The 24247-nt window shown below is 41.1% G+C and overlaps 1 protein-coding gene across 1 annotated transcript in view; it reads right to left on the reverse strand.

Annotated features, from left to right (window-relative positions):
* The window catches only part of scin (scinderin), a 113659-nt gene that overhangs the window by 78033 nt on the left and 11379 nt on the right, over window positions 1-24247 (reverse strand). The window contains exon 3 of the mRNA XM_080207411.1: window positions 18160-18321. Coding sequence (XP_080063537.1) covers window positions 18160-18321 — 162 coding nt within the window. The remainder of the gene's footprint in view (window positions 1-18159; window positions 18322-24247) is intronic.

A 24247-nucleotide genomic window follows, 5' to 3' on the forward strand; every position in this document is an offset into this window, starting at 1 on the left:
GCAGCATCTAACCTGTAAGCGTGCAAAATCGGATGAAAGGACATAGGGTATGTGTCCTGACGTTATTGTGCTCAACGCAACTTTACATGCAGTGGAGTCTAAAATGTGCCTGTAAACAATTAAGGAGGCAATTAAGTCCATTAAGGAGGCAATTGGTAGCAATTTTATGTGACCCATCACCTTTACGATTGCTATATGGATCAATTGACCAGGCAGCCTTCACAATTTTGCAACAAACATGTTCCATGGGAGGGTTTAAAATATCCATAGTGATAAAAAAAATAAAACATTTGAGGGCTGAGCTCCTATAAGGTCTGCTGTCATGTGCTTGAATTTGCAGCATTTCTTTGAGTCCATTTTATTTATTCAGTACTGCAGCTCCCTGAGGTGGCTCCACAGCAGCTATCAGGAACCTCACTGGAACCGCTCATCAACACCCTCACTTTATACGCTGCCCAGCCTTTTCCTGCTCCAGGACAACACTGAGCTTTTCTCAACACGTGTTTCACACTGGCTGCTGATTGCCAGTCAGCATGAAATCATGGTCATAGTCCGATCGCATTCAGAAGCATGTATCACGTCTGCTTCTGGTCCAGCTGATCACACATGACTGATGAGCGCAAAAGAGAGGGGAAAGAGGACAAGATGGAAATGTCAAAAAATCTATTTTTATTTGACAATCGCTGAAACTGCAGAGTAGAATTTAATTTGCTTATTTGCAAATGAAATGCCATTATTAAGGCAGATTTTGTGATATGCATGAAAAAACATAGAAATAACAAAGGGAAACTTTACAAAGTTGTGTTTATAATAGTTTCCACTGATATACAATGATGTATGCTGCATGAGATAATATGGTTAAAATTAGATAATATGGTTAAAAAAGGTTTTTTTTATAATTAGTTTACATCCTGACGTGAGCAAAACAAAAAACCCTGAATACTTAAAACTTAGCATGCATTTCTCTTTCATTTGTGCTACTACATTATCCCACCAGACTTCAGTTGATGTATGTAATAAAATATCCTTAATGTTCAAAGAACAATACAGCACAGGAACAGACCCTTCAGCCCTCCAAGCCTGCGCCGCTCATGAGCCCAACTAGACCATTTGTTTGTATCCCAATATTCCCAATCTGTTCATGTGGCTATCTAGATAAGTCTTAAACGATCCTCAACTAAACAACGCAATAATCTGAAAATGTTGAAGAATACACCCAACTAATTTAGTAATTAATCACTGATATTGTTTGGCAAGAGAAACAAGGGTTACTTTTATCTCTGTAGTGCTTACAGAATGGTCATAGAGGAAACAGTGGGTGAATTTTCTGCAGGGGTGCGGCAGGAGGAGGGCAGGTATATAAACGTTGGGGATAAGCCTGCCTGTGTTTCAGTTGAGTCGCCCTGCAGTCACTTAATGAGGCAGGGCTTCCACCCTGATCAAAGGGACGTTATGCCTCCAAGGGTGGCTGGGCAATCGAATTGCCAGCATCTCTCATGCCTGCCAGGAGAGGGCAAAAGACTGGCCTGTGCCATGCTTACAAATGGGCTAAGCTGCTGGCTCATGCATGATCTGACGTTCGAAGATCTTGACAGGAGCCTTGTGCCTACATGGCATCTAAAGCATAGAAGAAGAGGAAAATCAGCCCATTAACTCTGACCCTGGTTGTTACTGCATATTACCTTAAGATACAGTGAGCCAATGTCACTCATTACTATTTATTGAGATACTCTTAGTTCTAAGATTTCCTCGTTTATAACTTTGTCTGTACTTGCAGCATAAATAGATAACATGTTGTGGAAACTCTTAGATATATTTATGCAACACAAGGGAACCAACTAAATAAAACATCAATAGCCAAGTTCAATGGTTTTTCTATCGCTGAACACCATCGAGGCTTTGCATGCAAATGTTTGGAAACCTTGAGCCCACTCCCTCCCATGCTGTGAATCCTGTGATTGCCAGAATATATTCCCTCTCTGCTAACATCTGCTCCAACCACAATGTCCCCTCCCATTAAAAGAATCTACAGATTTTATTGAAGCAGTTCAGGCTGGCTTTAAGTTCACAACATTTGCCTCCTGCTGACGAATCCAGCAGTTAACACTAGCTCTTGTCAGGAATCTTGTTTTTAGTGTATCTTTACACACACTTCTTTTTTCATTGTGGAATAGTGAGGGGGAGGATTCCCAAGCTGATTAACAGCCCACTGAACCATGTTGTGAATGCCCCTTCTGTGCCCAACAAACCTGAAGCTTCTGGTCCAGAGATATGGATGCTACCACTGTGCCGCAGGACCTCCTGCTGAACTCATCAAAATACGCAGACAGCACAAATTTAGTGTTCTGCCTGCATAATAAGTTAATCAAGGATAGCGATTCCTGCACCTGCTTTTGGTTGTTATCAAACTTACCCTCCAATGCTTCTTCACTAATTATACCTTTTAGTGAATTTGCTGTAAAAAGTAAACATTTACTCCAAATAGACTCCAGATAATAGCCCCTGATTCTTCCTCTCAAAAATGACTGAGTTGTGAAGTATAAGGTGTACAACATACTATTACACATGTCTGGTGGAAACCTGCAGTATATTTAAACTGTAAGTAAAATGCCAGTGTAAAGAGTTTTAAGATCTTCAAGTGTATAATCTTCCTGGGAGGTTACTTAGTCATGCTCTGTTGTTGTACTGCTTATGTCAGAAGTTGTGCATTTAAGTCCCAATTCAGAGACTACACTGCTGGAGATGCTGGGTTAAAAGTTGGATAAACATTTGTGGGGGCAGGGATAGGGATGCCTGATTATCCCACATTCGATGATATGGCACTTCTTGTTAGCCTGCTCATCTACAGGACTGTGGTGTGCAGCAGAGCACTAACTGCATTCCTGAGTGGCTACGTACAGCAGGGGACCTAGTTTAATACAATGCTAGCACCGATCAAGGCAGTCTATACCTCTCCAAGGAGAGGTGAACTCTGGCAGCAGCTGGTGCTGTAAGTGGCTGGTGAAGAATCTAAGTGAGAAAGAACTGGAGAAATGGCGTAGCAGACCAGAAGGAGGGCTCTGAGATTCACTGCTGCCACACTGCAGGCCTTAATGAGGAGAGAGCTCATCTTCCAATGAGAGCCAGGAGGCCTTCTGGGCATTCACGTTAAGGCATTAGGAAAATATAAACATTGAGGTCAATGGTAGAACTCTAGCTCTGAGGGCCTGGCTAATGGACTGGAACAGGTTCAATCCCTGACATGTAAATAAAAAAAAGGTCTAACACAGCTTTGAATATATTCAATGATTCAGCCATTATTGGTCTCTGGGGAAGAGAATTCCAAAGTGTTACAACCCTTTAAGAGAAAAATAATACTTCATTTCCATCTTGAATTGGAAATCTCTTATTTTAAGCCACGTCCTCTAGTTCTAGACTTTCGCATAAGGGGACACATCCTCCCCGCATCCATCCTGTCAATGCACCTCAGAATTTTATATGTTCTAATAAGATCACCTCTCGTTGAAAACACCGATTAGGTCTGCTCAAATCTTTCCTCATAAGACAACACTTCTTCACAGGGATTGATCAGATGAGCCTTCATGGAACTAATTTCAATGCTAAGCCATAAGTGAAGAGGCCAATACTATACACAGATGCAGTCTTGCTAAGGCATTGTACAACTGTTGCAACACTTTATCATTTTTATACACCATTCCCCTGTAATAAAAGCCAATATATCATTTACCTTCTGAATTATTTGTTGTAGCTGCAAGCTAACCTTTGGTGATTCATGCTCAAGGGCACTTTGATCCTTCTACCATAGATTTCTGCAGTCGCTCTCCTTTGAAGTAGCATCTGCTTTTCTATTCGTCTTGTTAAATTTTACACCATCCACCAATTTCTTGCCCACTCACTTAAACTATCTTTGCCCCTTGGCTGAAGCTTAGTATCCTCTTCCTAACTTGGTTTGACACCTGTCTTTGTGTCATCAGCAAATTTAGCTGCAATACACTCAGCCTGCTCATCCACATTTTTGATGTAGATTGTAAATTGTTGAGGCCCCAACCCTGATTCCAGTGTCACTGTTACAGCTTGCCAACCCAAAAATGAACCATTTATCTCAACTTTCTGCTTCCTGTTAACTAACCAATCTTTTTATGCTAAAATACTACCCCCAACACCATGAGCTCTTGCATCATAACATTTTATGTGGCACCTTAATGAATGTTATTTGGAATACATCATATCTACTGATCCTCCATATTCCACCCTGCTTGTTATTTCCTCAAAGAATACTAGTAAATGAGTCAAACATGATTTCTCTTTTATAAAATCATGTTGACTTTGCTTAATTATATTATGGTTTTCTAAAGGTCCTGCTATTACTTCCTAATAATGGATTCAAGCATTTTCCTGATGAAAGATGTTAGGTTAATTGGTCTACAGTTTCCTGCATCTACTAGGGGATTTTCACAGTAACTTCACTGAAATGTTAATGTAAGCCTACTTGTGACTAATAAACTTTACTTTATCGTTGCAGTCACTTCTGTTTTGGATCCTCAGGTTCTCATGCCCAGTAGACTTGTTAGCCTTTAGTCTCAGTAGTTAACTTGGATTATTAATGTAATGCATACCTCAGGGAGATCAAAGTTCCAAACTCACTCCTACAAAGGAGTATTTCAATACAATATCCAAAATAGTAATTTTGTTGATATTAATCAAGTATGCAAGAAGAAACTGCATATTTTCAAAAACTAAAAAGTCATTACTGAAATGTTGATTTAGAAAGAAGCTCTTCTGTAAGCATTTTTAAGTTAGTTGCTAGTGCGATGAATATCGGATTTGAACACTCTAGGATAAAATGAGTTCAAGTTGCTGAATGGAGGTTAAATCTAGAGGAAAAAGATAGAAATGAAAATGTTATTGTTAGGAATTTGAGGACAACAATAGTGTGTAGTATCTATAGCATCTCTGCATAAGATAGGGATGGCACGGTGGCACAGTGGTTAGCATTGCTGACGCACAGCACCAGGGACAAGTTCTATTCCTGGCATGGATGACTGTCTGTGTGGAATTTGCACGTTCTTCCCATGTCTGATGGGTTTCCTCCAGGCAATCTGGTTCCCTTCCATAGTCCAAAAATGTGCAGTTTAGGTGGATTGACATGCTAAATTGCCCTTTAGTGTCAGGGGGACTAGCTATGGTAAATGTATCAGGTTATCAGGGTAGGGCCTGGCCGGGATCATGATCAGTGCAGACTCGATGGACCAAATGGCCTCCTTCTGCACTGTAGAATTCTATTATTCTATGAAACATGTTCAAAGAACTAACATGATCTTTTATCAATTCAGCAGTTTCTGTTCCTACATTGTATGTCAGCTAATGAATGAATAATATTTAATCTGTGTTTGTTCCTTACACAACATTGGCAATGACATCATATATTATTGTAAATGCTATCAATACAAAATGGTTTTTCACAGGTGTCAGGAAGTTCCAAAAAACACAATTCCATTCCAAATGTAAAAGGCAAGTTAAGGCGTCACAACTACTTAATGCGAAAAAAATGATCAGGTTGTACATTTATCACTCCAGCTGAAAACAAGGTTTTTTCCGATGTAAAACTTTAAATCCAGGAGTAATTTTAATTTAAATAATTAGGATTAGAAGCAGATGATGATTCCAAATCAAAAGTCAGAGTGAGAGTAAAGCAAAGCTTTGAAAAAGTTTCAAAGGTGATCGTTGGAATGTTGTAAAAGAGGTGAGAAGGAGTTAACGATTCCAACTGTTATCATCAGCACAGGAATCTGGAACTTCTGAATGATCAACCACACCTTTCAAATTAACTTTCATTACATTCACTTTATTGCCCAGCCAACTACTGCTTTAATCTAGGAATATATCTTAATGGTTGATCTTTATTCCTGTGTAAAGTTGATCGACAAAAATAAAAACAAATAGAATGGACAGCTTGGAAAATGGTAAAGGAGTAATTTAATCAAGCAATTAGGATAACATTTTAAACTTCTAAAGTGAAACTTGAGCAAACTATAACCAACATTGGGGTTCAAAGATTATGACATTTTCCAGTGGATTTTGAAAGAACAAAGAGACATAGGACTTAATTTTCCTCCAATGAGGCAGAGAAGTTTACTGCAGCCACCCTACTCCGATCTTGATTTCGCTCCTTTTCCTCCATCAGTATCAAAAGTGACCATTACTTTCATAGTGACAACAGCAGATCAAGAACAGAATCCTGCCATGAGTGCTCCATCGCCTACAAGGCACACGTCAGGAGTTTAACAAAATACTGCCTCTCCACTTGCCTGGGTGGTCACAAGTACATAATGGTTAACAAGCTTAACTTCATCCAGGCCAGAGTAAACTACTTGATTAGCAGTTAATCCACCTTCTTTAAATATTCACTCCTTCCACTCTAGTGCACCACAGTTGCAGTATGTACAAATTACAGGACAGACTGCAGCAACTCACCAAGGATTCTCTGGCAGCACTTTCCAAGCCTGTGATTTCTACCATTTAGATGGACAAGGGCAGCAGGCACAAGGGATCATCACCAACTGCAACTTGCCATCCAAGTCACACACCAACCCAACCTGGACATATATACTGCCATGTTTTCATCATCACTGGATGATGACAACTTTTGAATGCTCTACCCAACAGCACTGTCGTAATACTTTCATTATATAGACAGCAATGGTTCAAGAAATGTCTTACTGCCACTTACTCAAGGGGAGCTCAGGACAACAATAAGTGTCAATCTTGCCAATGGCACCTACATCTGAGAACAAATAAGAGGACATTTGCTGAATAACACTGTGACTTGCAAGATTATACTAGTCTGATACCAGAAAATAAATAAAGTAATACAATTTAGCTGATAAATTCTTATTGGGAAATGCATCATCTGTGTTTAGTTGAAAATTTGAGAGGGGGTATATAGCACAGGAATTTGCAATTCTTCAAATTGACAGCAATATTCAAATGCAGTTTTGTTTTAAATGTAAAATGCTGCAAGGCATAAAGCTAGCAAACTTGCCAAGTTAGAATATCTTTAGTAAAATAACAAAGTACGTCAGCTTACTAAGCATTCCGGATACAAACTGAGAGGCTGCAGGTCTTAGCCTCTCAATAATTTCTACTGTTGAAATTGTATAACCATTTGGCAAATAATCTGAGAATGTATGCATTTCACATACAGTTGGCGAAAATAGTTGTTGTATAAAACTTCTAAAAATGGACTATATCAAAAAGTAGGCCTTGGCTTCTTAAACGCCATATATGACAATTTTTCCCCAAAGCTGTGGTTATTTATCACAAATAGTGCTTTTCATAGGCAGCTGCCCTTTATTTCCATGCAGCATAGTAATGAAAACATGCACAAAATGTCTCTTACATCTGTCTGAACCACAGCCCCACGGCCAATAAGGACACTATGAAAGCTGCTTTTATACACATGTTCCCTATATAAACTACTCTGTTGTCAATGTGCTATATTTGTTCCTGCCTTAAAAAAATAAAGATATGCGCTTTTCAACAAAATATCAAGAGCTAATTTTAACTTTCACCACCAGGCAGTACATTAGGCCCTCCAGGTCAGCCACTCATTAAATACTCAGCTTCAATCCCTTTTACAGGGGCTTCAATTCTTGTTACTCAGATGGGGTGAATAATTTAATAAATCTGCTGCCAGCGACTTTAAATTACAACTAGCCTGACAGTTTAACCTCAGAGAGACTGCTATATTGCTCAAGGTTTTCTAATGAACATCGATGAGAAATGTAACATGGCTGCACAAGACTCCAAAGCCAGCAAAGTTATGTAGCATTTAATTTGTAAAGAAAGCCACATTGTGGCTTAACAGTTTGCACTGCTGTTTCATAGCTCCAGAGACCCGGGTTCAATTCTGGCTTTGGGTGACTGTGTGGAGTTTTGCACATTCTTCCAACGTCGGCGTGGGTTCCTCCGGGTGCTCTGGTTTCCATCACAGTCCAAAGATGTGCGGGTTCGGTTAATTAGCCATGCTAAATTGTCCCTTAATGTCAAAGACGTTAGCAGGATAAATATGTAGGGTTACAGGGATAGGGCCTGGGTAAGATGGGTGTCATTGCAGCCTTGATGGGCTAAACATAGCCCATAGTTGTAGCTGGGGGAAAGGTAATTATGATGTGATTAGGTGAGATTTAGGTTGCATAGGATGTGGAAGGAAACTGCAGGGGATGGACACAATTGAAATGTGGAGCTTGTTCAAGGAACAGCTACTGCGTGTCCTTGATAAGTATGTACCTGTCAGGCAGGGAGGAAGTGGTAGAGCGAGGAAGAAGTTGAATCGCTTATGAAGAGGAAGAAGGAGTCTTATGTCAAGATGAGATGTGAAGGCTCAGTTAGGGTGCTTGAGAATTACAAGTTAGCCAGGAAGGACCTAAAGAGAGAGCTAAGAAGAGCCTGGAGATGACATGAGAAGTCTTTGGCAGATAGAATCAAGGAAAACCCGAAAGCTTTCTATACGTATGTCAGGAATAAAAGAATGATTAGGGTAAGATTAGAGCCAGTCAAGGACAGTAGTGGGAAGTTGTGCATGGAGTCCGAAGAGATAGCAGAGGTGCTAAATAAATATTTTTCATCAGTATTCACACAGGCAAGACAATGTTGTCAAGGAGAACACTGAGATACAGGCTGCTAGACTAGATGGGATTGAGGTTCATAAGGACAAGGTGTTCACAATTCTGGAAAGTATGAAAATAGATAAGTCCCCTGGGCCAGATGGGATTTATGCTAGGATTCTCTGGGAGGCTAGGGAGGAGATTACACAGCCTTTGGCTTTGATCTTTAGGTCGGCATTGTCTACAAGAATAGTGCCAGAAGACTGGAGGATAACAAATTTTGTCCCCTTGTTCAAGAAGGGGAGTAGAGACAACCCTGGTAATTATAGATCAGTGAGCCTTACTTCTGTTCTGGGCAAAGTTTTGCAAAGGATTATAAGAGATAGGATTTATAATCATCTAGAAAGGAATAATTTGATTAGGGATGGTCAACACGGTTTTGTGAAGGGTAAGTTGTGCCTCACAAAACTTATTGAGTTCTTTGAGAAGGTGACCAAAGAGGTGGATGAGGGTAAAGCAGTTGATGTGGTATATATGGACTTCAGTAAAGCGTTTGATAAGGTTCTCCTTTCAAGCTATTTAAGCTATTGCAGAAGATAGGGAGGCATGGGATTGAGGGTGATTTAGCAGTTTGGATCAGGAATTGGCTAGCTGTAAGAAGACAGAGGGTGGTGGTTGATGGGAAATGTTCATCCTGGAGTTCAGTTACTGGTGGTGTACGGCAAGGATCTGTTTTAGGGCCACTGCTGTTTGTCATTTTTATAAATGACCTGGACGAGGGCGTAGAAAGATGGGTTAGTAAATTTGCGGATGACACTAAAGTCGGAGGAGTTGTGGACAATGTGGAAAGGACATAGATAAGCTGCAGAGCTGGGCTGAGAGATGGCAAATGGAGTTTAATGCAGAAAAGTGTGAAGTGATTCACTTTGGAAGGAGTAACAGGAATACAGAGTACTGAGCTAATGGTAAGTTATTTGGTAGGGTGGATGAGCAAAGAGATCTCAGTGTCTATGTGCATAGATCCCTGAAAGTTGGCACCCAGGTTGATAGGGTTGTTAAGAAGGCACACAGTGTGTTAGCTTTTATTGGTAGAGGGATTGAGTTTCAAAGCCATGAGGTCATGTTGCAGCTGTACAAAACTCTGGTGCGGCCACACTTGGACTATTGTGTACAGTTCTGGTCACCGCATTATAGGAAGGATGTGGAAGCATTGGAAAGGGTACAGAAGAGATTTACCAGCATGTTGCCTGGTATGGTGGGAAGGTCTTACGAGGAAAGGCTGATGGACTTGAGGCTGTTTTTGTTAGAGAGGTTAAGAGGTGACTAATAGAGGTATATAAGATGATCAGAGGATTAGATAGCGTGGACAGTGAGAGCCTTTTTCCTCAGATGGAGATGGCTAGTACGAGGGGACATAGTTTTAAATTGAGGGGTGATAGATATAGGACAGATGTCAGAGGTAGGTTCTTTACTCAGAGACTAGTAAGGGCGTGGAATGCCCCACCTGCAACAGTAGTGGACTCGCCAACATTAAGGGTATTTAAATGGTCATTGGATAAGCAAATGGATGATATTGGAATAGTGTGGGTTAGATGGGCTTTAGACTGGTTTCACAGGTCGGCGCAACCTTGAGGGCCGAAGGGCCTGTGCTGCGCTGTAATGTTTTGTTCTTTCTGCATTATAGGGATTCTATGTTTCTGTGATTCAATGATGTACATGTTAAGGTGGATTGGCCATGTTAAATTGACCCTTAGTGTCCAAAGATGTGTAGGTTAGATGGTAAATCTGTGAGGTTGCAGGAATAGGGCACGAGAGAGGGGGTGGGTAATCTATTCTGTCAAAGAGTTGGTGTGGACTCCATGGGCTGAATGGGCTCTTCAGAACTGTAAAGATTTTATGATTGTATGATTCTATGATTCCTGCACAAGATCAATTTGAATTTCATCACTCAACACACCATTGACTGAAAGTCATGATTAGGGAAGTCAATTTTATTTAGTTGTATGTGAAGTTGATGTAGCAACAGTGTTATCATCTCCAAAAATGCACAGGGCCATGTATGCCAAAACTTTGCCCCACAAATGGAATACCCTGATCATCTGCTTTGCTGACTCTAAGCTGTAGCTGGGTTGGTGGCAGTTTCACTTCTGAGTCAGAAGGTTATGGATCCCAGTTTCAAGCATAAAATCTAGGTTAGCATGTCAGTTTGTAGTACTGCACAATCAGATGCACTGGGCAGAGTTTTAACCGCAGTGCAGTTTTGCACTGTGAAAGAGAAAATGGGGAGCACTTCTGTTCCCTGCTTTTTGCCAATTTCCACATAATTCCAATTAAAAGTTAAAATGTTGCGTGGTGAGCATGGAAGATACATGCAAAGATCTGGCAGAGGATGATTTTCAGTTGTGAAACTTGCCATCAGCTGACAGTGCAGCTGATACATGCAGGCTATAAAAGAACTTCCTGAACAAACAGGAGGGCTTTTCATCACAGCCACAACTTTCCTGTTCAACGCCATAAGACATATAAGTTTAGAGTTTATTTATTAATGTCACAAGTGGGCTTACATTAACACTGCAATGAAGTTACTGTGAAAATCCCCTAGTTGCCATACTCCGGCACCTGTTCAAGTACACAGAGATAATTATAGCATGGCCAAAGCACCTAACCAGTACATCTTTCGGACTGTTGGAGGAAACCCATGCAGATACAGGGAGAACATGCAGACTCCACAGAGACAGTGATCCAAGCTGGGAATCGAACCTGTATGCCTGGCACTGTGAGCCAGCAGTGCTAACCACTGTGTCACCGTGGCATGGCCATTGTCAAATTTAAATTCATGTGTAAATATTTCACATTACATTGATTTCACTTTATTCATGTGCATCATCATTGTTCAGTCAGAGATAAATGTAATGGTGTCTCATTGCCAGCGCACACCATTGGTTATGAGGAAATTAGGGACATTACTTTCATGTAGAAGAAACAATGGCTGGGGTTTTTCAACACCCCCCCACCGCTCCCACATCTTGTTTTCCGGGAGTGGAGGTAGTTCTCCCTTGGCTGCCGGCGGGATCTCCTGGTCCTGCCAAAGTCTGTGATGTTTCATTTCGCTCACCTGCCCTGCCACCAGAGAAACCACCACAGGCAGGTCACCTTCAGCAGAACTGGATGATCCTGCCAGCAGTAACGACCAGAAAATCCCACCCAATTAATCTGAGAATATTATGGGCAGATGATTAGCCTTGTTGGATATCACAAGCAGTATACCGATCAAATGCAACAGAAAACAATTGCAAGACATGAAAGTGAGCTTGGAAACTAAAACAGTATATATAATGCCAAAAATTGTATTGGAGTCCCAAAGGTCACATTGTGTACCTATCATAACACAATGCATTACAGAGAAAGCCTAGCTTTATATGCAGTAATGATTAACATTTTGTTTAAAGCTCTGTGCCTAAAATTATTTTCACTTCCTGCATTAGAAGTAATTCACAGTTGATCGGCCAAAATTGCCAGAAGTTGCAATACCTGCAGGGCAAGAGAGATCAGCTCAATGGTCACATATTATTGCAGGCTGCAAATTTATGATCCATGCCTGTAAGGAATCGGCTGCCTGCCAAGAGACATGATCTTCAATTCCAAGGCATATTACAAAACCAGATAGTAGGTACAATTTGAAAATGTTCCCTTTACTGCAGTGCAAACTTAGGATTTTCAATATCCGAGGCGGGGCACTCCTGTTTTCAGAGGAGTAGTGCTCTTAAAACATTTTTGTTACTTTCCAAGACAAAACCATTTCACACAATTTGACATGTTAACCTTAAGGATAATGAATGGCATTCTCTTATTCTGACAGTAGGAATGTTTATGCTCAACAATATCACCAGTAAACCTAACAACAAATACATTTGCTTATACCAAAACAATTTACACAACTTCAAGACTGGAGTAACTGGAGAGAATGTCATGGATCAAAGAATAGCTTAAAAAAAAAGGCTTAGCGGAAGTTGAACAAAGGGCCTCTTATTTTTCTCAGCCAATGTGGTATCTCTTTTAAATACCAAACAAATAAGCTAACTCAAATTAACACAGGGACAAAGTAAAAGGGGCAGCTCCCCAAAAGGAGGGCGAATAGCCCGAACCAAAAATCAGCCAATGAGGCAGATCTTGATTTTGTTCAGCAATGTAGGCAAGTGATAATGAGTGAACAGCCTACTTAACATTTCTCTTGAATTTATCTCCATTGATTTCAATGAGTATAAAAATTGAAACAGATGTAAAATTGGCTGCTCACACACTATTACTTCATAGAATCATAGAACCCTATAGTGCAGAAAGAGGCCTTTCGGCCCATCGAGTCTGCACCGACTACAATCCCACCCAGGCCCTAGCCCCACATCCCTACATATTTTACCTGCTAATCCCTCTAATCTAAGCATCTCAAGACACTAAGGAGCAATTTTTTAGCTTGGCCAATCAACTTAACCTGCACATCTTTGGACTGTGAGAGGAAACCAGAGCACCCGGAGGAAACCCACGCAGACACGAGGAGAATGTGCAAACTCCACACAGACAGTGACCCGAGCCAGGAATCAAACCCAGATCCCTGGAGCTGTGAAGCAGCAGTGCTAACGACTGTGCTACTGTGCTGCCCATATATATTAAAAACTTATATTAATCCTATATAAGCCCATTTATATTAAACTATTGCACCAAGTCAAACTCTACTGAAATGTGTGACAGCCCATTCAGACGGAAAATGCAGAATGTGTTCTTCAATTAGTTTTGTTCTTTTTTTGATAACAAAAGCTGACGTGGAGGCTGGTCTCTCGTTCCCAGGTCCCTTGATGGCAAAAATTTGTTGCTATGAAAACCATAGCTGACTTTACGTATTTAAAGTCAAGTATTTCTAATGTTAAATGGAACATCAAGCAAAAAGAAGTTGTAATGGTTAGACTTATGGGAGGTTTTAGTTGGAAGATAATTAGAAATTTTATTTTTAATCAAGATTACAACCCTCTTTTTAGGCTACTAGCATATATTGAGCCATTTTACTGTAATGGTACAGTACAACTGAAGGGATTATAGCTGCTTTGAGCATCAGGACTATAATAAGCATCATAAGAAATTGGATTTTGCTGTTTATATAACACAATGCACAGAGTGTGATTGAAAGCCAAAAAAGGGGCTGGATTTTCCTCTGCTATCTGACCTATAATGGTGGGGATAGTAACAGACAATGAGGGGGAAAAAAAAACAATGGTTTGAGGAAAACAGCTCCTTCCTCCACAATCCGAATTTTCCTCAAGAAAGAGCATTCCTCTGAGGCCTGTGAGAAAGCTTAGCCCTTTGTCCGCTGACTTGTTTCTTCCCCACTCCTTCTCTGACCGTGAGGCAGTCTCAAACATCCCCCCCATTGTATCAATGCCCAGCCATTGAGAGCTGGGAGCCATTCTTACCGGTCCTCAGCAGGAGCCTCCTGCTGACCTACATTCTGCTAGCATCCACCTATTGCTGCCACTTCCAGCTGTGTGCAAACAGGGGATTGACGGGGATTATGCGGATAAGGCTTCGGCATTAAAATATTTCAAGTCTCATGTTTCTGAATTTGCTATTTGCCTCTGTTCCACTTCAAGCAACCCCCACACAATTAACACTGAAGCTTCAGTCTTCATTTCTGTTGCATAGTTCAAAGTGCAGTTTAACTTTAGAAGGCTGTGGTTTGCTTATATGCTACAGTCATTCAGTCACATGGCAGAATACTGATTCACCATTGTGATAAAGGTTAACACTTAAAAATAAATTTTGGGTGTTCCAACTGATAACTCTGAACTAAGAAAATTTAGAAGAAATAAAAATGTTAGATACTGAATGCACATTTAACCAAGTGCTGTGTTATAGATGGTGTTGGTTTATGGACAGTGCAGTATGTTTGAACGCTTGATTAATTACTTCAGTAATGAGTGACCTATTCATGACCAAAAGAATTGTCTTATTTCATCCTTCTAAAACCTTGACATATTAAAGGATGTCAACTGACCTCGGAGAACCATGATAAATTTTAAATAATCAACCTCTCTGTTTTTTAAATTGAGGTTTCCACTTTCATTTGAAAGACATTTATCAATTACTAATTTAGTGAAACTTTTCACCTCGTATTTTCATTTCAGCATACGTCAAGTAGCTTGTTAATCTCAGTGCAAAATAAATGGCGCTAAACAAGCAGATTTAATGTTCTATAAAATTTAGGAGAAATTTCTATTAGGATAAAATCCAGTTGGGCATCCTGACCTCCAAATTCTCCATGTGTAGTCTTGGCAGGCAAAGCTGAGCTGGGAATGCAACTTCATAATCTTGTGTATTTAATATGTTCTGCTAATCAAAGCATTCCCAGTTGACAAACTAAAAAAAGGATCATATTTATATAAAGGGCAGAACTTATAACTAAAACAGGAATGGAAGATTGATATTGAAGATTGTTTCTCACCTAGTCTAATTTGCATTTTCACTTTCAATGGAACTAAAATTGATAGTCTTCTATGGTTTCTTGTCATACCAACAAAACATTCCAAACTACCTCACTGATTCTGAAGTTGAAATTCCTGTTATTTCAGAAAATATAGCTGCTACTTTTCAGTATATAGGATAAATAACCAACGGGCTTGTTTTTGGTGGTATTGATTTGGGATGGCATAGTTAGCAAGATAACAGTCTCTGTTCCCCTTGAAACATGTCACAGAATCTGTTATGTCTACCTGAGCAGGTAAACAAGACCTCAATTCAACATTTCATCTGAAATGTAGAACCAATGTAAATGCTGCTGTCAGCATTAAAATGTCAGTCTGGTTTATCTGCTTAAATTATGGAGCAATTTTCTGACTCAAAGGAAATGATGTTATCAACAAATCAAATACATTGCAATTATGTCATGGTTACAATTTGTTCAGTGTTCACATCTTCATGCTGTAGTCTCTGGAGCAGCATGGTAACCTAACACAGTAATTTTATCAGAGGAATTTTACACTGTGGTTAGACACAGCAAAAAATCACCAACATTGGATCATCACACACAGGAATGTCTGTCACAAACATGGATATGTGAGAATAAGTTCAAGTGTGTAATTTCAGTTTGAGACGTAGATGAAGGTGAAAAACTACCCAGCTTTCTTGTTCTTATGATTGGTGAAATTACCAGAAATATTTGTATCAACAACAGCTTTCAAGCATCCATTATTCAGTTTGAGTGGATGGCATTGGCATAGCACTCTCACATCTCAGTCACCATCTAGTTTGAGTTCACATCAGCCAACTCATGACACTGAAAATTTAAAATAAAACAGAAAATGAAGTCTTCGGGCCCACTAGCCCCTCTCCCCCATCCCACTGCAAAGGCAGTGACAAGGGGGTGGGACCAAGGCCAATGGGAGAGTGGGGTCTCTGGGGCGTGGGGGGGGGGGTGTGGTAGTGAGATCGATGGGGGTGGGGGCTCCTGCTGCCACTCTGCAGTTGGGATCGCAAGCAGAGGGATGGAAGGACTGATCAGCGCTGGCCTGCTGGGGGGCCAGGGAGATCGGGACTACCGAGAAGCTGGCGCTATGTTGCTGGCCTCTCCAGTGGGAAAGGACCACCCCCCTGCCCCTCCCCCAACAGTGCTTGGGCACCCTGAAGTACAGAGCGTGGGAGATTCATTTTGAAAGTTCCGCTGAAAAAACAGTGGGATTTACTTCCAATTTTATGCAAACATTTAGTTATTTTTGGGAGAATTCCACCTATTATTTATAAAATCTTTCACTGAAAATAACTGATAGAATAATATAGTTAACAGTTTCAGCATTTAGACTCTGCTCCCAAGTCTGAAGTGATTCACTCTTATGATATAAGACATCATTTGAATGCCTCAAGTGTACTACACCCTTAAGAGAATGTTTTTTTCCCCAATACAGCTGCTACCTGATGCACTGCTTTTTGTTCTGAAGCTAAATCTAGCGGACAAAGCTTGTTTCCTTCTGCAACCAGGAGAGTAAGTTATCTGCTAAGCTGATTCTGCCCATGATGGTGACCATTGTGATCTTCTGATGTTAATACCAAGCAGATAGTTAATCACCTTGAATGGTAAATTGTTTCTTCATTTGTTTTACTTTTGAGTCTTAGGCTTCAGCAAAGCATGAAATCTCAAGCAGTCAATTATCAGGGTTGTAAATATGGTATAGTTTGCAATTATAACAAGATATCTAAGATAGTACAACCAACAATAAACTGCCTTCTTATTCACTGCAGACACTTGCGTCAAAGAACAAAAAGGAGGAGTTGACCAGGATTGCAACTGATCTTTTTACATCAGAGCAGCCTTTGCCTAAAGCTCAAAGCAAGATGAATTATGGGTAATGTATTCCTTCGCACATTCTGCTGACAGAAATACTGCTGCTGTGTTCATTATATCCGAACACTCTTTCCTAACTTGCAAATCATTTTAAAATCAAAAGTAATATTGGAAAGATGATGAGATTAATTTATAACTGAAGCCTCTTCACAAAATTAAGAATTACAAGACCACATTAGAATAGATCATATATGGAATTTAACATGTTAACTTAAATTTCCTAGATATGATTTCGGATTATTACTTCTTGCAAATGTACATTTGTCATAATAATATACAATCCAATGTTACTACATTGTAAATTAATGCTCTAATTGCAAAAGCTAGTAGCAAGTGGTAAAAGTGGGGTTGAGGCCGCTGACAGCAATGACAGATTTCTCCACCATATAGTGGTGAATTTAGAGAAAAATCCAGCAAGTGGCAGGTCCCAAGACATAACACTGATGAGCAGCCTTTGATTCACCTGCCCATAAAGATCGGGGCACCATTTTTAAAGCCTGCCTCATGCTAAGGATTTGACCTAGACTTCCCCCACCCCACCCAGCAACTGCCCAGGCAGTGCCAAGATCAGGAAGTGATGCCTGGACCATCCCTCTATCCACTGAGTGATGCACTCACTTCAGCCTCTCAAGACACACACCTGGTTTGCTTACCAGCTGTGTGCCTTGAGACACGAGTCGTGATTTATGCCATTCTGCTCAAGACAACTTGGATGGGAGGAATGATGCGGGCCTGATTATTAAATGATAATACATTCAAATGATGTTCCTGAACTTTGGGATATGTGCCCTGTCACTGATGGGGGAGTTGGGGGAGGTGGGTAGATAATCATGTCACACATTATACTGATGTGAAACATGATTTTGGAGTTCTTGCAAGATCTTCTGCTTCTGCCACAGAATTCACCTCAAAAAATTGGAAGTGGAAAATCCTGCTCTCTGCCTCATCCCGTAAGTTGTTTAATTGGTTCATCCCAAGTCAAAGAATGAAATGGTATTCAGTTGTGCCAAAGATTTATACTCAGGAGCCAGACTTCAGGGATTATAAATAATCAATCTCCAAGCTCTGTTGTATGTTTAATTTTATACTTAGCAGCTGTATGTCTAAAATGAAAGATATCAACAATATATCCTTGAACTAGTTACGAAAAAAGATTTTCTCTCAACTTACCGCTCCTAGATCTATGATGAAGCAATCTCCTTTATTAAAGCTGGCCCAGTTAAGAGGAACTTCCGTTGCTCTGACAATCCTTCTGCCTTTAATATGCAGCAATCTCTGTGCAGAGAGGTCATTTGTGATGACATGTGTAAACCCTGAAGCCACACCACCAGCCTAAGATAACAAGAGAAACAAACAAATGTAAATGGATTTTTCTATGTGCAATTTGTCATGCTAATATAAGATATTAAGAGCAACCTTATTCAGGAATCTAATTTACCAAAAATACATGCATTAGTAAGTTCTTTTTTCATGTTTAGCTGTAAAAGTCAACATACTTTTGACTGGTTAGGCATCAAATAACATCAACTCACTGAACCGCGAGGATAAAGCAGCTCTACTATACCAGCATGTTGGCTCCTGGTGGAAGTTTGCATTGCATTAAGATAGAACATAGAACATAGAACATAGAACATTACAGCGCAGAACAGGCCCTTCGGCCCACGATGTTGCGCCGACCAGTTAAAAAAACAATGACCCACTAACCTAAACCAATCCCTTTTCATCCATAAACCTATCCACAGATCTCTTAAACGCCCCCAAACTAGGCACATTTACAACCGCAGCAGGCAGGGCATTCCAATCCCTCACCACCCTCTGGGTAAAGAACCTACCCCTGACATCCGTCCTATAACTACCCCCCCTTAATTTAAAGCCATGCCCCCTCGTGCTAGCTTTCTCCATCCGAGGAAAAAGGCTATCACTGTCCACCCTATCTAAACCTCTAATCATCTTATATGTTGCAATAAGATCCCCTCTTAGCCGCCTTCTTTCCAGCGAAAACAACCCCAAATCCCTCAGTCTCTCCTCATAGGACCTCCCCTCCATACCAGGCAACATCCTGGTAAACCTCCTCTGCACCCTCTCCAAAGCCTCCACATCCTTCCTGTAATGTGGGGACCAGAACTGCACACAGTACTCCAAGTGCGGCCACACCAGAGTTGTGTACAGTTGCAACATGACGCTGCGACTCCTAAATTCAATCCCCCTACCAATAAACGCCAAGACATCGTATGCCTTCTTAACAACCCTATCTACTTGATTCCCAACTTTCAGGGATCTATGTACACATACACCTAGATCCCTCTGTTCATCCACACTATTCAAAGTCCTCCCGTTAGCCCTATACTCAACACATCTGTTACTCCTACCAAAGTGAATTACCTCACACTTCTCCGCATTAAACTCCATCCGCCGCCTCTCGGCCCAGCTCTGCAACCTGTCCAAGTCTTCCTGCAAACTATGACACCCTTCCTCACAATCTACCACACCTCCGACTTTGGTGTCATCAGCAAATTTACTAATCCACCCAACTATACCCTCATCCAGATCATTAATAAAAATTACAAACAGCAGTGGCCCCAAAACAGATCCCTGAGGCACACCACTCGTAACCGAACTCCATGACGAATATTTACCATCAACCACCACCCTCTGTCTCCTATCTGCTAGCCAATTCCTGATCCAATTTCCTAGATTACCCTCAATCCCATACATCTGCATTTTCTGCAGAAGCCTACCATGGTGAACCTTATCAAACGCCTTACTAAAATCCATATATACCACGTCAACTGCCTTACCCCCATCCACCTCTTTGGTTACTTTTTCAAAAAACTCAATAAGGTTAGTAAGGCACGACCTACCCGCTACAAAACCATGCTGACTATCTCCAATCAATTCATTACTCTCCAAATAACTATAAATCCTACCCCTAATAATTTTTTCTAAAACCTTGCCCACAACAGAAGTGAGACTCACCGGTCTATAATTCCCGGGGAAGTCTCTGTTCCCCTTCTTAAACAATGGGACAACATTCGCTAACCTCCAATCTTCCGGTACTATACCAGAGGCCAACGACGACCTGAAGATCAGAGCCAGAGGCTCTGCAATCACTTCTCTTGCCTCCCAGAGAATCCTAGGGTAAATCCCATCCGGACCAGGGGACTTATCTATCTTCAATCCCTCAAGAATATCCAGCACATCCTCCTTATCAACTGTAATACTGTCTATTCTACTCCCCTGCAACCCTGAGTGTCCTCCTCAGCTATATTCTTGTCCCCCTGCGTGAACACCGAAGAGAAATATTGGTTCAATGCCTCTCCAATCTCTTCCGGTTCCACACATAACTTCCCTCTGCTGTCTATAACTGGCCCTAATCTTGCCCTAACCAACCTTCTGTTCCTAACATACCTATAGAACGCCTTAGGATTCTCCTTAATCCTATCAGCCAAAGTCTTCTCATGTCCTCTTTTAGCCCTTCTTAACTCACTCTTCAACTCCCTCCTAGCCAATCTAAAGTTTTCTAGTGCACTACCCGAGCCCTCAAGTCTCATCCGAACATAAGCCTCCTTTTTCTTTTTAACCAACGAATCAACTTTTTTAGTGCACCACGGTTCCCTAGCCCTACCAATTCCTCCTTGCCTGACAGGGACATACCTATCACAGACTCGCAGTAGCTGCTCCTTGAAAAAAACTCCACATTTCGGAAGTTCCCTGTCCCTGTAATCTCCTAGTCCAACCTATGCTTCCTAATTCTCTCCAAATGGCCTCATAATTACCCTTCCCCCCGCTAAAACTACTGGCCTGAGGTTCATGCCTATCCCTTTCCATCACTAAGGTGAACGTAACCGAATTGTGGTCACTATCACCAAAATGCACCCCAACTTCCAAGTCTAGCACCTGGTCTGGCTCATTTCCCAGCACCAAATCCAATATAGCCTCACCTCTAGTTGGCTTATCTACATACTGACTCAAAAAACCCTCCTGCACGCTTTGTACAAAAACTGACCCCTCTAACGAGCTAGAGCTATAGCAATTCCAATCAATATTAGTAAAGTTAAAGTCCCCCATAACAATTACCCTATTACTTTCACTCCTAACCAGGATCGTCTCCGCAATCCTTTCCTCAACCTCTCTAGAACTTTTAGGAGGTCTATAAAAGACTCCCAACAGGGTGACCTCTCCTCTCTTATTTCTAATCTCCGCCCATACTACCTCAACAGACAAGTCCTCATCAAACTTCCTCTCTGACACTGTGATACAGTCCTTGACCAATAATGCTACCCCTCCCCCCCTTCTACCTCCTTCTCTACTCCGACTAAAGCATTTGAACCCCGGGACCTGCAACAACCATTCCTGACCCTGCTCTATCCATGTCTCTGAAATGGCCACAACATCAAAGTCCCAGGTACTGATCCACGCTGCAGGTTCATCTACTTTATTGAGAATACTCCTCGCATTAAAGTATACGCATTTCAAACCCTGCTCTGCCCCAGCCCCACGATGCCGTGCATTGCAGTCCCCATCTATGCCCCCCTCACTTTCACCCCCTCTACTCAGGATCCCACCCCCCCTCCGAATCAGTTTAAACCTCCCTGCACAGCCTTAGCAAATTTACCCCCCAGGATATTGGTTCCCCTCTGATTCAGGTGTAGACCATCACTCTTATAGAGGTCCCACCCTCCCCAGAACAAGCCCCAATTGCTCATGATACAATGGATTGCTCAAGATACAATGGAGCAGCATGTCATTGTTTTTTTAACAATGTTTCAATAAATCTTCATTAAAATTCCACACATTTTTCGTCTTGAACAAATAAGAACATGCTTCTTGATCTCCTCTGGCCCGCATTAGCAATGAACAAATGGAAGCTTTGGAATCCTGGTGACTAATTCAAACTTCTGTCTTTTTATGTTCATAGTACAATCCAGATTCAAGCTGAATAAAAGAAGTTTGGAGGAGGTCTGTTGTAAGAAATAAGAAATAGGAGCAGGAGTAGGCCATCTAGCCCTTCGAGCCTGCCCCGCCATTCAATAAGATCATGGCTGATCTGTCGTGGCTCAGTTCCACTTTCCCGCCCTCTCTCCATAACCCTTAATCCCCTCTCTTATCAAGAACCCATCAACCCGCTTCTTAAAAATATTTAGCGAGGCAGCCTCCACCACTTCAACGGGCAGAGAATTCCAGAGATTCACCACCCTTTGAGTGAAGAAGTTCCTCCTCAACTCTGTTCTAAACCGCCTCCCCTTTATCTTGAGGCTGTGCCCCCTAGTCCTACTGTCTTTTTTGAGCGGGAAGAGTCTCTCCACCTCTATCCTATCCATCCCATTCATCATCTTATACATCTCAATGAGATCTCCCCTCATTCTTCTAAACTCTAACAAGTACAAGCCTAGTTTATTCAGCCTCTCCTCATAGCTCAATCCCCTCAACTCCGGCATCAGCCTAGTAAACCTCCTCTGCACTCCCTCCAGGGCCAAAATATCCTTGCGCAGGTGCGGCGCCCAAAACTGCACACAGTACTCCAGCTGCGGCCTCACCAATGCCCTATACAGCTGTCCAGATATGATCAGAGCTTTGTAGTGGAGGAACGCAATATTCTCTGCTCAGAGCCAGCTGCAACCCTCATTAGATCCACCACCATCTTGGCCTTCCATCTCACCTGTCTCTTCCATGTCGTTGCTCCAGATCCTCCAGTTGCGTCATTGTTACTGACTGTGATGGCACTTCAGGCAGTTAAGCAACGCTGACACATAATTTGCCAAGGCGTTTCACAATCTTCTGCTTGACTAAGTCTTAAATTGTCAACAGTAGCACCTTTACATATCCATCATTGGACAATGACAGCAGTTACATACATGAAGGTTGATGTCAAACACACCCTCCATGAATCAATCTGGCTGCAGGTACAAAATACTTTCATGAGATCGATACATAGCCAGAATAAAAGCTGGAAAAAGGATTCTAGAAACAGAAGAAAAGAATGAACAGGGCTGAAAGGAAAGGTCCCTTGCACTTCAGTTTGGAAAGCCTGAAGGATCCAGGTAAATTGAAGTGAAAGCCTCTCTGTCAAATTTTATAAGGTATCTTCTCATTTATTGGTCTCTGTGTAACAAGCTCTGAAATCATAACATTAGAATCTACCAGTATAAATATAGAAGGATACAAAGAGACAGAAAGTGGGCTAATAACAAAGGTGGTCACATTATTGAGTAGAAAAACAATCATGGTTGTGAGGAGGGATATTACCTAGAACCATCTAAGTAAAGTCATTTGAGTTGAACAGAAGATCCTGTAGAGCTCCAAACCATCACAGGGTGATAGAATAGCACATAGCAGGCTAATTCTAAGAAGTGCAAAACAGTAAGACATTAATAATTGAGAATTCCAACTACTATAAACTTGGATAGAATAAGTGCAAAAGGTATAGAGGGGGCAGAATTCTTGAAGTACATTCAGGAGCACTTTTGTAGCCAATACATTGAAAGCACAAGAGTAGAGGTAATCCTAAAAACTTTGAAGGAATGTATCTGGCAGAATCTGGCAGGCAGAGCATTTTCGTGATCATAAGTGAGTTAGATTTAGTGTATTTATGGAAAAGGACAAAGATAGATCAGTCAAAAAAGTTCTCAATTGGGAAAAGATCCAATTTTACTAAGCGGATGTGTGATTTAGCAAAAATAGACTGGAAAATCAGTGTCAGAACATTGAGAGGCATTAATGGAGGAGATAAAGAGGGCTCAGAACAAATATATTCCCACAAAAAAGAATGGAGCTCCTAAATCTGGATCTCTGGTTGTCAAAGAGCATACAAAATAGGATAAGTCAAAAAAGGACACTTATTTCAGATACCAAGAACTCAAAACTGCAGAAAACCTAGTGGATTGAAAAAGTGCTGGGGTGTAATTAAAAATGAAATTTGGAAAGCAAAGAGAGGACATGGAAAAATATTGGTAATTAGAAAGAAGACAAAGCCAAACACTCAAAGATGTTCATAAATAAATAAGGAGCAAGAATAGGGCCAGCTGGGAACCATGTACTATTGTGTATCATCTTCTCAAGGCGTGAATTGCAGACCCCAACCACTTGTTCCACCAAGAAGCTTTTCCTCATTTTCTTCTTTTACACATTACTCATGAAGGGATCAGGAACAAGAAGGCACAGATTTGGAGTAGAAACAGTTCCACCCCAGCTAGACCCTTAATGATTTTGAATATGTCAATCAAATCTCCTCAATCTCTTGTCCCACTCCTGAATTCCA

This window comes from Carcharhinus amblyrhynchos, chromosome 2 (genome assembly GCF_965287045.1).
Source record: "Carcharhinus amblyrhynchos chromosome 2, sCarAmb.v2.hapA, whole genome shotgun sequence".
Classification (NCBI taxonomy): Eukaryota; Metazoa; Chordata; class Chondrichthyes; order Carcharhiniformes; family Carcharhinidae; genus Carcharhinus; species Carcharhinus amblyrhynchos.